General features: G+C 42.0%; 1 protein-coding gene across 3 annotated transcripts in view; it reads right to left on the reverse strand.

Annotated features, from left to right (window-relative positions):
- The window catches only part of GBE1 (1,4-alpha-glucan branching enzyme 1), a 1,374,432-nt gene that overhangs the window by 842,014 nt on the left and 513,100 nt on the right, over positions 1–19,318 (reverse strand). For all 3 annotated transcript variants that reach the window (XM_069636445.1, XM_069636447.1, XM_069636446.1), the window contains exon 4: positions 4,763–4,888. In XM_069636445.1, coding sequence (XP_069492546.1) covers positions 4,763–4,888 — 126 coding nt within the window. The remainder of the gene's footprint in view (positions 1–4,762; positions 4,889–19,318) is intronic.

A 19,318-nucleotide genomic window follows, 5' to 3' on the forward strand; every position in this document is an offset into this window, starting at 1 on the left:
AAGTGTCACCCTTTAGCCTTCACGGGCACCAGCCACATATAAAATGTTAATGGCCCAAGTCCTTCAGCCGGATTCCTCATTTTGAGGAGCCTATATTGAGGACAATTATTCATAGCAAGTCATGGGAAGAGCATATGCACCATCTTTATCGAAGGAGCTTTAAGGAAAGTCTGCCTTATCACAAATCCAAAAGAAAGTCACTTTGTACAATAAGCAGTCAATTGTCTTGGATTCTTTGTGGGGAATGGACTTTTTCAACCCCAGGACGAAAAGGGGGAAGGCTGTGCAAGAAACCCCAGTACCCACAACGAAGAAAGATCTGAAGGCCTTCTTAGGGTTTGTGGGGTACTACAGACAGTTTATTCGCAGTTATTCCTCTATTACCTCTGACCTCACTGATAAACTTAAGAATGCAGAACCTCAGAAAAAGCAGGTCCTGAAGATCAAACCTGTTTCGACAAACTTTAAAAAATCCCATGTAGTGAACCAGTATTGAAAGTGCCCAACTTTAATACAAAAATAATCTTACAGACAGATGCCTCACATGTGGGACTAGGAGCCGTTCTTTCCCAAAATCACGATGGCATTGAACATCAGATTCTTCATTTTAGTCAGAAACTATACCCTGGAGAAAATAATTATGCCACAATTGAGCTGGAGGCCCTAGCCAAAAAGTGGGCAGTGCCAGATCTAAAACACTAACTTACTGGTAGGAAGTTTAGGTTGGTTACCGATCTTTCGCCACCAACATGGATGAGCCTGCATAAAGGCACCAATGTGGGAGTCATGAACTGGTTCCTAGATATGCAGCCCTATTGTTTCACAGTAGAGCACCAGAAAGGAAAAGCAGGGGAAAGTAGATTTCCTTTCCTATTTCCCAATAGGTGCTGAGAGAACCAGAGGCATTCGGGGAAGGGTATGTGATTAACCTGAGGATGCCATCACTCCTTTCAATGAGGTAGCCTCTCCCTGGGTGGAGAGGGTACGGCAGCCACTACCTGATCCTGACCCTGGGGCCAGCTATATGAGGGAGGACCATCTGGGTGAGGTGACCCTGAGTGGGATGACACGACATCACTGGGTTAAGATGCAAACCCCCCCATTCCCTCACAGGGATGTTCCCTCCACCGCTCATGCTTAATGTTGCTACACTCTCCCTCAACCATGTACCAGATCTACTTTAAGTAATTCGCAACATGACAAAGAATATATCAACCACAGAGACGAGGAAGAGGCATGGAGCAGTAATGATCACTCCCAAAAGGTTCCCACATCAGTTTCCTCCACATCACACAAAGAACAATGTGATAACAGACGAGAAAGAGGAAGAGAACAATGACGATCACTAAGACTGTAAGCCCACACAGGAGTCTAGTCTTTGGAAACTATTGAATCATGCAGGGAAGTTTAAAACTATCACAGCTGATAGCAAGCAAGGAGAGCTAAAGATGCAGAGCTGCACGGCAACCTGTATGGATACCAACCAGTACGCAGCTAGAGGATGCCACAGAAAACCTTTTCGAAGTTGATCTAGATGGCAGAAGCGAAAACCAGAGTGCAGGCGGCTATCGGCCCGAAAGAGCAAGGTAGCAGGAATCGTATACAGGCACAGCATCTAACAGGAAGCACGCAGAGCGAGCAACCCAAAAGGAAGCACGAAGAGCACTGAAAGCACCAGGTAATCTCAGGACAAAACAGAAGGGTGACTGCGCTGGCAGAGTGTGTGCGCCACTTCATAGAAGCAACATGCGAGCAAAGTGAAATCTCAATAAGCTAACCTGTAAACTATGCCACAAAGTTTTTTTGAAATAACAATATCCAAGATTTGACTGATCAGTAACATTTCAAATTTGAAATTGCTGAATGTGGCAATGCCGAACTCGAAATGTGCACCTCAGTCAAATCATGTTCCCCCCCATTCGTCCCCTTACTTAACTGTTGATGGCACACCTCTTTGTGTGCCGCCGACTCCTCCATCCCTCTGCAAAGCCAGTTCCCTTCACTTATGTGGATGGGAACTGGCACTGCCAGGTCCTCTTTTGCACAACTTTATTTTCTCGGGAGCGGGGGACACTCCTGCAGCCCACGATGCCATAGCGAACAAAGGTGCGGGGGACACCCCACCAATCCCTGCTCTAACAAATGTCCCATAGGTTTTTTTGTAATTCAAATATCTCTACAGATACCGTGAAAGAAGGACAAGTAAAAGTGAACGCACTGGGAAAAGGGGTAGAGGCCCATTTTCTTAAATTAACCCTGTTAAAAAAGGAAAAATACGCCAATAATGGGAAAATACTTCATGGATAAAAGGAAAACTCATTGTGTGAAAGCTCCGGCAGGAGAATATTCCAGGCAAAGTTAAGTGTGTGTGCCCTTGAGATTGTTAAGTGTCATAAAAACTAATCGTAGGAAAGTCCTGGCAAAGTCAAGAGTGAGGAGAATTCATAGGAAGTGACATGTCCTTACGATTACACATTATTTGAAGAGAATCCTAGGGAAAGGAGCCATTTCTCAGAGAACTGAATTCACCAAGAAGAGGGCGCTAACCAAGTTCTTTAGAACCTCAAGAGGTACATTTTTGTTGAAACTTTTCACATTCATAAAGGAAACCAGGGAAGGAAGCCATTCCCTGGAACTATGAATATTAACCTTTTGGAACGTTTTCGTTGGATATACATTTCTGCGTTAACGCTGAACATTTGTGCACCTTGAGATCAAGACACACTGTCCTTTGCACTTTAGAGTTCGTTTTTAGAGCATGAGCGCCAGTATAGGAATTAGGACATAGGATATATTTTTACTTTGAACATCTTGACAAAGGACAGACCCCTTAGTTTTTGGTTGAGGTAGGAAAAACCTCTTCGATTAGGAAAAGGAAGGTATTTTCCAACCACGTATTTTGAATAAAAGCGTATTACCAAAACCATGAGTCCTCTGTGTGCACGTCTCATTCCTGGCTCCTCACAATAGATGCAGCATTCTTGTGAATAAAAGGAAACGACCTATGTCTATACCATCCTAGAAAAGAGTTCCATTATTGGGAATAACCACAGTGTAATAACCATTTCTCTGGAGGCTTCCACAAAGCACCCACAACAAAAGAATAGGAATGAAAGGGTTGCGATTGCTTTTACAATGTGTGAATCCACTGTAAAATATTTAACATAGCACAACACTTTCAGGTCAACCAATACATAATCTATGAGGCTGTGGCACATTCACTTCCCGAATGCTGGTTGGCCTGGGCCGTCTATGTGAAGCAGCCATTACAGTTCCACATTGCAACCTTAAACTTAAATATCATTGCCTCAATGACCTCAGCATTCTTATACCCAATACCTAAGTAGTAAATATACATTTTACTATGCGATTCCACATATTTCCTTCTAAATATCTGCTTCAGATGTTCAAATATTATTGGGCTCAATTTGAATGTTAATACTAGTTGAACACAAGGTACACTAGCATTCCTATTATTTAACAGTTACTAATTAATCAAGGTTAATAGAAAATGTTCCTGGCTCTCAAGAGGATATCTGAAAATGTAAAATGAAAAAAAGGAGCATGGAATTATGGTACACTAAGTGATTTTTAAGCAGCAAGGTCATGTGGTACAACATTTGTCGGTTAATGGTCTGTTTTCTTCCCAAACATAAATACATGCTAACGTATATTTATGCTTTCGATGTACGCCATACTTTTTTAGGTGGGTACCCCCCACATCCCTACTAATACTTCCACTTACTCCCTCACTGCATTTAAACCACACCATGCTATGCCCTTTTCCTTTTTTAATTCTCAGTTCCCAATTAAGTTTGCAAATGAATTATATTTGTGTTCTTTATTGAAGTTTTGCTCATTTTTCATTGTCTTATTGATTCACCCCTTTTTATTTTTTGGGATGAATTTCCAGTTTTGATATACTAGCTAGTGAGATAATATCACACCAAGTTATATTATATCACGCTTCGTTATGTCGTTTCAGATTAATGTAAAATGCTTTGAAGCAGCCATATACTGGCTAACAGGTGCTGCATCCCTCCTTTAAGTTTGTAACATCTAGTTCCCGCATTGGGAGTGCTCAGTTTATTTCCTCCAATAGGGTAATGTGTGGATACTCTTTGGTGGGATTACACTACGCCACTCCCCAGTCAAATCTCGGTGTTCTGCAACTACAACAGTGTTCATTTGGTGCAGCACAACAGCATTTTAACAGAACACCTTTTATTGCCAAAATCCTTCAGCAATTCAGCGGGAAAGGCAGATACGAAACCTGTGGTGGTGTTGGGTGGAGGTCCCCGAGTACCAATATGTTTTCTATGGGGTTCTCAGAAAAAATTGGGAGTAGGTTATCCATAGGGAAACCCCAGGATCAAATGGACTACATCGCTTTGGGTCTGGTTAGCCGCTGATGTAGGAGAGTGCGACAGCCCTAAAGAGGCGAACTTAGTCATGGTTCGGTTAGTGTTGATGTGCCGACAGCAAAGCCTGTGGTGGCAGTCTGTCAGGTTTGTGTGGGTACTGTAAGGTGGTAGGAGATCGAGGGGATATTGTTAGTCAGCGGAAACTTATTAGCTGAAAAATAATAAAGGTCTACCAAACCAACGTTCAGTATTTGTAATTCGTTATAGTGTAAATGAATTGCTGAACATAGTTTGCAAAATTAATTTAATATTCAGCAGTCTGGATTGTTTCCTGAACATACCGATACAAAGTAAACATATAATAAAGTGGTAATGGAAAAAAATTTTAAACTTCTTACTTTGTATGAATCTGCTGGTTGCCAATGGACCCAATCATAAACTACATTTTTGCCTTCTTGCACCACATATTTTGCCCAAGGTGAAATTTTGTACAGGGTCTGGCCGCTTTTACTTCGGATAACAACCTTAAATGAAAAAAAGATAAAGAAGTTACCCAGGTTTGACATGAAGACCTTTGAAACAGTAAACTTGTTTTAAGATGTGAAGTCCTGAAGCATAGAATATGCTCTGCTTCGCCAAATGTTTAGATGGCACATGAGCATGCAAAACGTCTTCAAAAGACTATTGGAGATATTTTCTGTGTTAATTTGCTCGCACAAAATCTGAAATTGGCATTTCAAAGAGTACAAAACAGAATCAAGTGTAGCAATGTTGCCGAAACAAGAACATCTAAAAATCAGTTCAAATGAAAGTAGTTAAAAGGGGAAAAAAGTGTTAAGTAAACACTATAGAAATCCTTAAGTGCGTAGAGTGTGCGAAGGCACTGAGCTTCGAAATAAAGACAAGACACAGACAAGGGAATGCAGGAGCTTGCCTCAGTCACACGTTACCATTTTATGTAATGATGGTCGTCTCATTTCCATAGATATTTTATGGAGAGTTAAATGACGAGCTTGAAGACCCCGCTTACACACAGAAGCTTTATTTGAACCGTGAACCTCCCAGAAATAAGAATTGAACTCAAATGTGCAAGTGATGAATGCCATGTAATCTTAATTTGTAAACACTTAAGCAATGTTTCATTTGGGCACCTAGGGGATGGATCTGTACTGACAGTAGGCGATACCCTACTGGTTGAGACATGGGGCTTCATTACTAGGTTGGTGGTAATCCACCGGTAGTACCGGCAGCAACGGCTTACCGTTTCCATCGCCCGATAACCCAATTACTGGGATATTACGGGCGGCAGAGGAACAGTAAGTTCCCATTCCCATGGAGTCCTATAGAAATAACTCCATGGGATGGCAACCACTGAAGCACTGGCTCCATTATTGGTGCTTCATGGTGCCGGTGTTTCAGTGAATTATCTGCCGGTAGTGTGCTGCACTACTGGCAGGTCAGGCCTGCCAGTAGTTCACGGTCCCTACTGGGAGACTCAAGAGTATGTCGGTCTGGAAAAGGTGCTGGTACACGTTACCGGCACCATTTTCCCAGACCGGCATACTCCCAATGACCCCCATGGTCTCCGTCAGCCTGCTAAACAACCAACCTCAATGGAGTCATGAGGCACTTATTGATTAATGTCAATCGATTCATGCATAACCTAGTTGTTAGGTGTCCTTTGGGATGGTCAGGTTGAACCTTCATGCTCCGACGGGTAAATACAATGACTGCTTCACAACAATAGACTTTCAAGAGTATGCATCACACAGCATGGAGGGTTTTTAACTTGCTCTTTCGTTCCTGAAGGTTTTCCAAAAACAGTGGGAATAATAATCAGATCTTTTTGACATTCTTTTTTAAAATTTTATTAAAGTGTTATGGTTAAGAAAATCTTTTAACACTACAATTTAAAATACAAGTACACAATTACATATTCCTAATTCATACACATAATTCATCAGTTTATCAATCTATAAGTATAATACTAAGATACAATAAACTAAATACAATGACGTCAATAATCTATCAATAATCTTTATCCCTTTTTACAAAATATGAAAAATAGTCAAATTAAGAATTGGTTTATTTCCAGCATACCAATTACCAATCAGTAAATTACGAGTTGTCTCAATCTCCAATTCACAAATACGACAGTCGCTCCAGATATGGAATTTGATTCAATGTACCCAATTGCGAGTAAGTAGGAAGTTGTTCCAAGCGTAATTGCATTATGAACCTTCAAACCTTAGAGCTACATAGTTTTAGAATATAGCTTAAGTAAGCATTAATAGGATAGTTTCATTGATAATTTAGCCATACTATTTGTAGCCCATACCAAGGCTTGCTCCTTTATTTCTTTTTTGTCACAATCTAAATTTAGCATAATTGAAATATTAAAACCAATATCCTCATAAAAGGCTTTTATTTCACCAAACGAAGGCTTCAAAATCACAAACTGTTCTTCGTTTTTTTTTTTATAACTTGCTTAATACCGAAGAAGCTTCCAAGCGCGGACTCCGGATTCGAACCTGTGTTGCTTTGCATTGTCTTGTTTCCAGGATGAGTGCTTTGCCACTGAGCAATACTGCCTGTGCCTGATCAATGTTCAATAAATTATGAAAATTAGAATACAGAGAAGAACCGTTACCTTTTTCCGCGAGCATTTTTAATCGAAATATACTACCAGCAATTCTTTTCCGAGTTGATAAGGACATTAGCCCCAATTCACTACAAATCACTTCCACCGGTGTAGAATTAGTGAGACCTAGAGCCATGCACCACAATTTACCTTCAAGACAATTCAGCCAGAAGGTTTCCTTATTAAAGAAAATGTCCAGGCCGTAAAGTGTGCACGGCACAAAACTTGTTTCATATATATGAATGAGACCCTCAATCGAACACCCTCTTTGGAAGAAATAAAACTTTTAAATGGCACTCAATTTGGTCTGAACCTTTCACAACTTCCTCAAAAATAGTGACACCCAGATAAGTATAATTACTTAGAACTTAGACCAGGTCATTATTCATTTTTCAAGAGTAAATTGAATTCTTCTTGCCAGCTTTTCTAATCATAATTCTTGTTTTCTTATGATTAATACTTAAGTAATTTTCTGAGAACTTTTGCAGTGCTGTACGACTAAGCAGAAGTCCAATGGGAGCCCGATCTAGAACAACCGTGCCATCTGCATAGGACAACCATGTTATATGTTTTTGTCCAACAAGGGGAGGAAAATAGTTACATTTTTGAAGTTCATCCACATCACAATCTAAGTTATATAAGCACCGGAGAGAACATAAAGCCCTTCTTTAGTCCTTGATTCATTTTTAATCAGGCAGCTAAATAGACCCTCTTGGTTTAAACTTAACTGTGCTGAAGTACCTGCGTGAAGAGCTTTAATAAAATGCAATATCAGCAGATCTAGTCCGCAGCGCTCTTGTTTCTTCCAAAGGGTATAACAATTGGTGGTGTCCAACGCACCCATAAAATCAACAAAACATATGTATGAAGTACTACCCTTGGTCATTAAGGTGGAGCGTATTAGATAAATTAAAGTCCATACGTTACATCGGCTGCTCACCCTTTGTCTAAAACCAGACTGTTGATTAAGTATACTATGTCCAGTAATCCATTGATTCACCTTCTCCAAAAGAAGGTATGATAATATCTTAGAAAGTGAGTCAGTCATTGCTAGAAGTCCATCATTAGTAGGCATATCCAGATTTCCCCATTTAAACACGGGTACACATATTGATCTTCACCAGCTTTCTGGGATTATGCTGGTAATTATGCTCTCAGAACCCATTCTTGTAATTATGATAGCCCATTTCTTGAGCTCTTTGAGCTCATTCTTTATCACAATAGTTGCTATCCCATCAGGGCCAGAAACTCTTGATGGTTTTAGCTTGCAGATAATACTCTCAATAACCCCAACTGTGACAGTAAAAACTCCTTCCTCACACAACAACTCACTATTCCACCAAGTCACAATGGGGAGACCCTCCTTGTAATGCAATTCAGCAATCTATTTAATCCAATCATTTTCAGCAATAGGGTTTCTTTTTTTTCATCAGTGTCAATATAAGTATGACTATTAAATATCACCCAGAATTTGCGCAAGTCAGAACTAAGTAAAGCATTAATAATAATCTGCCATTGAACTGAAGCCATTGATCCTTTATGTACTCTGAAACAATTCTTCTAGTCTTAAAATTAATGATAGCATTTTGTTTTTCCAAGAGTTTCAAAGACATATTTTAACAATGTCAACCCCCAATTGGCTTTTTTTATAGCAAGATCATAGCTTCTTTTGGTTACTATGTCAAAGGTTGACTCTATGGTATCATAGTACTCACATCATCAAATCTAGTTAAACCCTCCTCAATGAGATTCTGTAAAATCAAGTCCTTCAATGCAGTTACATTTAATTCAGTCTATTTAAGTCTATTACCAGCCAAATTGATACTATAGTTTAACATTATATCTCTCGTATTCTCAATGGAAGTACAAACTTGACCACTACATGATAACAGATTTGAGTGAAGTAGCAATTGTAACTTCATGATGTGATTGAATACAGTGTTACACATCAAAACAGTCAATCCAAGAGAATGAATGCCCATTTGAACAAGTATAAAACAAAGTACTCGTAATCAGTAGTTCTAAATAATTGAATTAAACAATCATTTGAAATAAAAATTGGTTAATCTCCTCCAATATCCTTCAATTCTTCTGCCGCAGAATCAATGGCAGAGACTCCATATTTGTTCTTTATAAGGTTAAGGCAGAATTGCCAACCTTGTCTTTTAGCTGCAATAAAGAATTGGAAGTTACATCACTGGCTATCATTAAAAAAAAACAGTTTAAAACCATTCCTTCAACATTTACTCTATTGAAGATTATAATGGAGCTTGTGCTAGAGTTACCAGGAGTGTTATATTAGTTATCAAATTATTCTCTCGTTGGTGCACCAAGTTAATAGTTAATACTGCAGCTAACATTTTGATTCTGATTTGAAAGCATACATTCTGGTAAAGTCAAATAATTCCTTGCCGCAACAATCAGACCTCAAAATGTTCTGCCAAGCGTATTACTCCTAGAAAGCCTATGGATAATCTAAGAACCATCAAGCTAGTGTTAGCCATGTTTCCTGAAGTAAAAGGTGAACAGATAAATAAGATTGCCCTAAAATATTACGAGTAAAAGAGCTAAAACCTCTAGTATTGCATGAAATAAACCTAAAGATGTAATATACTTTAAAGAAGATCATGACACTTCCATTAAAAACACCACCTTCATTTGGCTCATTTCCGAAAAATATTAACATGGGGATGTAATCCCATCATTTTTTGAGCAAGCTCATCAATTTAATTAGCAGTAATATTAGCCAGTGTTCCTGTAGACTTAGACTTTCGCGGTCTAATAGATGGAGTCACTTCTGAGCATCTCAAACACTTACAACCCATACTCAACAATTCTGGAGAACAAGACATAACATTTTGCAAAGTCATGAAAACTATGCTCTTCACCTGAAGTAAGCCATGATCTCCATCTAAACCTGTTTTTCACATAAATGTACCATGCTTATATGTATATTATATGTATCCTAATTTATATTTGCTCTATATTTGTTCAACGTATAAATGCTGCTCCCCATGTGTTAGGCAGAAACCTGTGCAGTTCCCTCTGGCACCACTGCAAAAGATTTAAGACTACAGATGTTTGGAAGTAAACCCACTTGGTGGCAGTCTGTACCACACAGATTCACCTGGTAGCTGTGGCTGAGTAGTCAGACTTCCCTCAAGAAGAGTTAGGCAGTATACAGAGTATTCACAATATGGCAAAAGAACACAGTAGAACAAGCAAACACTGACCAGAGCTTGGTGTAAAAGCTTGGTGTAAGAGAGACATAATTAATTTAAAACCACATCTAATAAAACACACAGGCACTAATATTAAGCAGTTCAAAAACACGGTCACTGAAAGATATACACTCCCTTAAAATAATATTAGACAAGTCTTAAGTAAAGCCCCACTTATTTTCAGACAGCGGTGAGCGCTTAACGCAGATGGCACACTAATAATTTGGTTTAAAAGGCAGAGTATAAATTGAAACAGATCCCAACACTTTCACAAGAACACAGCAAGAGAGGAAGGCAGAATCAAACCGTGAAGTTAGAGTTCAGAAAGCCGGATCCACTTTAAGAGGATCAGAACGAAATGTGTCCAAGGTCACACGTTTGAAGTGCACAAAAGTCTCGAAAAGGTTCAGAACGAGTTGGACCAAAAGAAAGGGACCAGTTAGATGGTCAAGGCGGCCAGCCCAGTCCAGAAGGTTAAGGGATTATTATTACCTTGCAGCAATCTTTAGAAAGGGAGGCCTGGTGGACACGGTACCTTAAATTGGTGAGAATACTCCAGCGGGGGCAGTTGTTCCTGGCAGCGGATGCAAGTCGGTGCTTCGTCCGGGGGAAGAGGATCTCGTCGGGGAGTAAGACAGGAGTCCGTTGCACTGCCAGGGAAGAAACCAGCCGCGGAGTTCTCAGTTAAAAGGAGCGGTCCTTTTGTTCGCGGTCCAGTGGTAAGTGGCTATCCGGTTGCCGGGGTGCTTGGCATGGGCAATTCGACCACAAGACGTCCTGGGATGCGAGGAAAAGAAGGTAAACTGGTTGTGCCCACCAATCAGGGGGAAGAACACTCTCGAGCTGGGAGTTCTTCTCTGTCGTCGGGAAGTGGTGAGTCGGTTCCGCAGGGCTCCACCGGTGGTGTCGTAGCAGGTCGGCTCAGCTTCTCCCTCGTCGGATTCTCAGGTCCTGTGGCGACTTCTGAAGTTCCAGTCCCCAAAGCCCTGCTTTTATGCAGCACACCCCCATTCACTCAGCCTAGCTGTCAAACATGCTAAGTGGTGAGCCGGCCGGCTCACCACTTGGGCCAATCACACAAGAGTGCGACTTGAGTTACCAAGGTAACTCAGTCCAGGGTGCCTAAACCCCCTCCCGCACCCCCTGTGGTACCCAGACAGAGTGGCACCACTTTTGGAGGCTTCTGTGGAGAAGCCCGCCAAAAGTGGAACAAACGGCTCGACTTGGGTTGGAGTCGCAGAAGAGAACACAAACGCCATTTTAGAATCGAGTCCTGGCAAAAAATACCAACCGGCGAATTATTAAATAAATAAACCGGCGGTATGTTCGAGGCTATGAGAATTAAATAATTAAAGTAAGTAGCCTCAAACAATGGGAAAATCCCATAGGGATATATTCACGGTCAAATATAAAAAGTAGTATCCACTGCCACCAGCCAAAACTCGATCAGGGGGGATGGAGACGTGCCCCCTCGACTAACAGACCCTGGGGAAATCGAATTGCCCCGACCAGTACGTCCACAATATGATGGTTTGTACTGGTTTCTGTTCATAATTTGGGACTAGTAAAGCCAATGGTGACTTTACATGCCCTGGGAGACAGTAGTCAGTCCCAGGGTATGGAGTCTATGGTGGGGTGTCACTATGACACCCCTGTGTCACTGCACGGAGGGTGCAGTGTAACACACATAGTAAAAAACACATGAGACCCTATGGAGAAAAGGACCCCATAGCCCATAAAACACATTAACAGTCAAAGGAACACCATAAATCATGTCCAAGAGTGGGAGAAAAAGAGTCTCACTCTTGGCAGGAGAAAAAAAAACAAACTCCAGAAATCCAGCAAAGCTGCTGGGGGACTCACTAGGTTAGGACATTCAGCCTAAATAGAATTCTCCCTAACACCATGTGCCCTCCCCATGTAACTAAGCTCCTTTCAAGTAACATCGCCTCGATGCCCAAGGGCGGCTGTGCGCTAGACAAATGTAATATATAAATAATTCATTCACCAATGACAGAATGAGAAATTAACAAAAGCACAATTTGCTTCCGTAGCCGTAAAAAATTAATTTCAACTAGAGAAATGTCACTGGTGGATACTCTATGTAACCATTCAATGCAATGTAAGATAACAAGCACATTATTACGATTTAATAAAAGGGATACACAAAGTGGCATAAATGTTAATCAGAATCTTTTTTTGCCAAAAATATTTCCCCATTGTTCTTAGAAAAGACGAAGTGAATTTTCAGAGATCTGAAAGGGAATACTTACTTTCTCGTCTGTCATCATGCAACAGAGTATTTTGCATAATCCATTTCCAGTGCCACTCGGGACTGTCCCTCTGTTTGTATTTCTTTGGAAGAAGATGTTACTTACTTGTTCTTATTAAGCAATGTGTCCAAGGTGCCAGGTAGATTATAATTTTTTTCAGTCCTAAAACACATTATTCACTAGGGACCAATTCAAAACTGTACCGTTTCCCCTGCATTCAATGTCTCATGGTGATGTTATGGCCAGAGATTGAGAGGACTCTACTAGCCATTTCGCTTTAACACTTACCAATTTACTATTGGTGTTTGCCTTCCTTTCTATTTTTGCATTTTCTTTGCCGCATAAAAATAACTGTTCTATGTGGTCACATAAGCTCTGTGGTAGCATTATTAGCAGCTGGTTGATGAACTCCAATACGCAAACTGGTGCTTGGCTCGATGGTGTTCTATATGGAGGAGGGGGGGGGGGGATTTCGGTACTGTAACCCCCAGCACTATGAACATCAGTATTAACAGGCATAGGATTAGATTCTTCAGTAGGCATACCAGCAGCTGCTAACATCAACCAAGTTAATCGGACCAGTCTTCCTCACTTGTTTTTCTCTATACAAATTATTACATAGAGGAAAAAAAAGCGCTTTTAATAAAATAAGTGATTCAGTGTCAAATTCAACTTCGTCATCTGAAGATTCAGAGGACCTAATGGAATTATTGTGAGCCGGATAAGAAGCATATATACTTTCATTAGTATGCTCAAGGGCAGGTGATTTAGAAAGATCCGGAAAAGATAGCAGGGCTGAGCTCATACCGTTTTCAGAGGCATTTATGTTTTGAGAGCAAGGTTTCCTAGAGGAGCATTTGTTGCCGCTTTTTGAAGACTGAGGGAATAATTGTCTAAAGTGCAGAAACATCCACTTGAACCTGCACAACAGGAGTCCCAAGATCACCATTCACTTCCAAGGATCTATTGTCAACTGTTGTGTGTGTCTGAGATTTGATAAAGGCTGTGATCCCCCCACATCATCATTTTCAAAGCCTCTCCTTTCATTCATGCAGTTAATCCCCGTTGCTACTGAGTTTTTGGTTATTTGCCCATAGTCCCCTTCTTAAACTGTCTCTTTCCAGACAATACACAGCTACAAGCAGCGGCACTGTACAGTCGGTAATTTTTACTGACGGCAGGCATATTTGAGAGAAAGAGGCCACCTCCCGCAAGTTGTATTTAGGAGGGGCACTTACTTTCTACTATAACAATCACGATGTTCAGACCACGCCACTATTTTTGTGGTAATGGCTGCAGCCACATTGGCCTCCAGTGGACCACAGAAAACCACTTAACACACCACTTCCTGCGCTGCAAATGACTTTTAAAAAGGGAGCTTGCAATCCCCAGTCCACATCAGCACCAACTCCTCAATGAAAGTAAAGAGCAAATAGAAACAATAGTCACAGCCTCACCACAGCAGATGACCTAACACATCACTTCCTGGCATTCATCCAGTTGGCTTTGAGACCCAAAGAGACTTGTTCTCCCTTTTCCTCAAAGTGCCAACCACTTCCACATATTAGAATGCTACTTAATTGATAAGGAGCTTCCCATCAGAGACTGCATCCTGGAATCCAAGACATACAGGATGAACTAGATAGTGGCAGTAAATGGAGATCACACAGGACCCCGTAGAAGAGTACTATGAAATCAGATTGGAATTTACCGACAATATCTGAACTATTTCTTTGAATAAGCTACAGCAACTATCCTATGCAATCTTTGCACCCTCCGATAACTGTTCAACCTCGGATAGAGAAATCTTCTGTAAAACAAGATGAAAATAGCTTAAATAAAATCAGCAGGATAAGATTATGGCGTTCACCCCCAAGCCGGGGGGGGGGGGTGGGAGACCGGGAGGAGCGAACATGGCCAGTATCGGCCATGCCTGCCCCCTCCCCCCGCTGCCGGAGTAAAAGCTGTATGCACCCCAGGGTTTCTGGGGTTAGAATGGTTTATTTTTCCCTTCAGGAGATGCATGCTTCTTGTGCAGCCAATCTCTCAAAGGCAAGAATTTTTTTTAAAAAAGATGGCCAGGATCGGAAGGAGCACGGGGAACGGAGCTCCAAGCTCCGCAGGTAAGTTGGGAGGGGGGGCTTAAGGCACTGGAGAAGGGGGTTTCTTTGGTTTTAGGGACAGGGAAGGTGGAGAGGCAACAGGGAAGAGGCTCCCTGTTGGCTCCCTACATACCATTTTCTTTTCCCTTTTTTTTGGGTGGCTAGAACAACGGGCGGAGAATGTATATTCTAGCCCATGTATCAGCCACCTGATTGGCCAATGGCCCTTCCACGCGTGCGAATACTGTTGTCTATGCTGAGAAAGTTTCAGTTCTGCATATCCAGAAGGGTTTCTTGAATACAGACCGAGTTGTGTAGAAGCTGTAAAGTACACAAATGTAACCATCGTTCTGACACCATGACTTACCCTAACGTTTTTTGAAAGGACTACAAATCTTTAATTAGCTAGCACAGACAAAGCACATCAGCTGATCAAGTAATGTTTGGAAGGGACGAGGAGAACAGTTAGAGAGGTTTAATTTCTACCAACTTTCAGTGGAGGAAAGTGAATTTTAGGTTAGAGGAAATAAAATCAAAGTTGAAAAAGATCGACATTTTGTACTGATAAAGTAGGAGTTTCCCACAAAAATCTAGAGAATTGGTCAGTATAATGGGACGGAAGCGACTTCAACCACATCCCTCAAGAAAGTAATCAGAAAGAAAATGGAGAAAGTAATGAATAAATGGCTTGATTAGCCATTAAGGTAAGTCCGACTCAGGAGATGGACAAGAGGTCACGTTACAACTTGTAGTTTATTCAACTAAAGAAAATAAGACCTGTCCTGTCCTTACTTCTAGGTGTTCTTGGCCCTATCTGAAAGAAAACAGAGTGCTCATCCGGAGCCTTCAGACCGTTGGGTGATCTTGCGCGTTATAAGATTTAAAGTAAAGTCTCACATCATTTCAGCTTTCTGTCCAATCGCCTAATCCAATCTAGGTTTTGCCTGTATGACTAACAAAAAGATAAACACACAAAGGTCTGAAAAGGGACTCTCTCTCAGTTTCTGAAGTAGTGGCTGGTTTCTGACCCCCCACCCAAACGGGTCTCTAGCTTCTCTCAGGCCTCGTGCCTGGACAAAGTTCAATATTCAGGACAAAGAAAGGTATTTTTATTCTTCCTCCGCTTCCTGAAACGAAATGCTGAGTCTTGTAATCAGGCTTTGGGGATTCAGCCCCGGAATATGCTCTCACCCTCCCTGTCGTATGTCGCTTTCCCTGCCCTTCGGTGTTGCTCTTCACACCCAGTCCTAAGGTACCATTTCTTTCTCCCCACCTTGGGAAATGGATTCTCACGTCCTTCAGTTCTTTATTCTTAATATCGCCAAAGGGTTCTGTTGCTTCTACCCCGACTTGGGTCCTCTGGTGTCTCACCCAGTCTTGAGGTATGGCCGGGCCGCTCTGTCATCTTCATTTGTCCGCTGCGCCATAGGAGATATGATACCCAGAGGTTTCCAAGCGTAGACCCGGGGATCGAACCTGTGTTGCTCCGTGTCGTCTTGCTTCCAAGGTGAGCGCATTGCCCCCGAGCTATCCTCCCGAAACAACCTCAATGTGGAGGCCCAACAAGGCCAACACATGTCTGGGGTTGCTTGTGTTTCTGGGCAGAGGGGACCTTGCCTAGCAGTTCTGCCTAAACTACCATTGGTGGCAGTACCCAACTGATTTGCATATGGCTGGACCCCTTTTGCACTGGCACAAATGGGCTAAAGAACGGTGGTGTGGAAGGTTGCCCAGAGCAGTGCCAGTGGTTCAGATTTATTCAAAACTTTCCACCCATTACTTTACTTTTCTGGTTGTAATCTTCCCTGGAACAACCACAAACCTTGCTAGTAGCAACGATTCTCGGGAGGGGCAGTCTCCTCTGCTGGTGAAGAACCGCAGTACAGGTTTTCCGCATCCATTTGTTGGCTTGGCTGCTTCCTGCTGGGCTTCCAGACAAGTCTACTTGGTTGGGTATTCTTAAGCTTGTTGGTAAGATTGGCTGCAATACTGGCAAAGTCCAGAATTAACCTGCAGCGATAAACTGATAACCCTAGGAAAGCTCAGAATTCCCATTTTGTTTTGGGTGGCGGTATTAATGCCACTGCCTTTACTTTCTCTGTCCGGGGCTGGATGTCGTAATTCCCAACAAAATAATCTAGCTATTTAACTGCATTCTGGGCTAGATGACATTTGTTCAGGTTGGCACGGTGTCCCTACTTTCGTAAGGCCCTAGTGATCTCAGAGGTGGTGCAGATGTTCTTCCCAGCTGCTACTAAGGAGCACTAAGGCATCCAGGTATGCTCCTGCGAATGAGGAATATGGATTTAGGATTTTATCCACAAGCCCTTGGAAGGTAGTAGGGGGCACCATGAAGGCCAAATGGGAGTAGTGTGAATTGAAATAAACCCAGGAGGTGTATTAAAGGCAGTTTTCTCTTTATCGGTAGGCCAATGGTACCGGGTAGTATCCGTTAGTTAAATCCCATGTTTTAATGTACCTAGCCTTTTCTAGTCTTCCGATTAACTCTATGATTCTGGTCATTGGGTAGTTATTGAAGACTGAGATGGAATTCAGCATCTGGAAATCAATGCAGAATTGCCACGATTTGTTAGGCTTGGCTTGCAGAACAATCGTGGAGGACCACAGACTGAGGGTTCTAGGACTCCAACATCTTGGTCATTTATTTTCTCCTACGAAATCAGGAATTCTATTGGTTTTAGATGGACTATCTGTCCACAAGGGGTTCTGAGGTAGTGAAAGAAATGTTTTACTCTGCCTGGTTCCTCTGAGAATACGTACGATAATTGCAGCAACAAATGTTGGAGGTCTCCTTTTTTGCCTTTCAATCAGATTCTCCAGAATGAGGTCTAGTTTATTTTCAACCAAGAGGGTTGCCATAGTGGCTGTGCTTTGTTCATCTGGGCGAACTTTCTTAATCTTCAGTAGATTTATATGATAGATTTGGGTCTTTTGTCTTCCATCAGGTTGGGAGAACAAATAATTAAGTGGCCCCTTACGTTCAAAGAATGTATATGGACAGTACCACCTCAAAATAATCTTGTCCCCTTCACCCCCCCCCCCCAAGAAAGGAGGTAATAAAACCAGCAAATGGCTGCCTAGTGAGAAAGACCTAGCTACAGCCTGGCACTGATATGTCTCTTTATGAAGTTCTTGGGCCTTTGAGTGGTAGATTTCCCTTACTGTCATCATATGGTACTTAAGTTTGGTGGTCACTTGGGATATAGGCAGCAGAGCCTCCTCCCTTTCCTCTTAAGTCTCCTTTAACATGACTACGGTTCTGCCAGTCAAGAACTTGAAGGGGGAGTATCCCAAGGAGGATTGGGGAGATTGTCAGAATGGAAAGAAGGGCCCATGATATCAAATCACATTTTTGCCAGCAGTCTTTACCAATTTGCATAATATGCAATTTAAGTTGTGGGTGAAATACGGAGGTCTGCAGTTTGAAATTAAGTACTTCCTTTACCTCCTGCATCAGGCTGGACATAAATGTCATAGCATCCTCAGTTAAGATTTCCTTTGGAAACCACACTCGGGACAGGAAGTATTTTTCCTCATGAGAAAAGCAGCTTCAGAGCAGATAGCACAGTCTAAATGTACAAGTACGTACTAGTTACCCAGTTTGGATGGTTCGAGGGGCCCCACTATAGGCAATTCTCTAAAAAGGTATCTCAATAATAGGTAGTGGTTGTAAGGGTGCACTTGGGACAGGGGTGCTTGAAGTTGTCTGGTAAATTACACAATTTGTCAGATAGGTCTTGACATCGTCATAAACCACAGGCCAGTAAAATGTATTGAGAATTTGATGTTAGGGTTTTTGTCTTGCCTGATGGATGGCCGTTAAGTGGAAATTAGACAATTTCATGACCATCCCAGGAATGACCATTTGGTTTCTCCTGTTCCATCTTGCTCAATCCAGTCTTTATACTAGGCCCTCTCATAAAAGAGAAGGCTCTACTCCGTGATCTGACTTTCATACATTTTCCTTTTTAAGGCTTTTGCCAGATTCTGGTCATTCCTCTGTGCAAGTGCTTGGTCTGGCAAGGTAGTGGTATCATTCCCCTCAGTCTGTGAGCACAAGGTCAAGTTTTTATTGGCATCCTCAAGCCTAGAGAGCCCCTAGATGTGTCCAAAAGAGGTTCCATTTTGTGTAAAGCAGTGAACATCAATTTCTCTAGAATACCCTGTGCCATGGGTTCCCCTTTTTCACAGTATAGCTCCGCATGCCTTCATTATGCAACATCTACATCTCTGACACAGACTGACCATCGATAGTATACTTCCAGTATATGCCCAACTTTGCAGCCATCCTACATTAGCTGTGCTTGGGAGGTGAGGTATTCATTTGTTTGTTAGGTGCTTATACAATAAGAAAATACTGTTTAAAAGCACCCACAGGGGAGGGAGCGAGTGTGGGAAATACATTACATCACAATATTTAAGAGCAGAGGGGGAAGGGACGAACCTACTATGCCCTGTGAGTATTCAGAACATGCACGTGGAGAAAGGAAGAGGAAACGGGTTAAGTGCTGGGGAGTCCGAGCTCGTAGGTGAGTCAGACTTAAGATCTGGGAATGTGGAGTGCTACACTGCATGGGCCGCAGGAGGTGCAAGTGCAAGCCTCCAGAGCAGAGGGTGTGCAGATGCAAAGTGCCGAGGATAGACAGCAGCTGGGAAGAATCGGTGTGGGAGGTCAAGGCCAGAGGATGCAGAAGGG

The sequence above is a fragment of the Ambystoma mexicanum genome, chromosome 7p (genome assembly GCF_040938575.1).
Source record: "Ambystoma mexicanum isolate Mex_15411 chromosome 7p, UKY_AmexF1_1, whole genome shotgun sequence".
NCBI lineage: Eukaryota > Metazoa > Chordata > Amphibia > Caudata > Ambystomatidae > Ambystoma > Ambystoma mexicanum.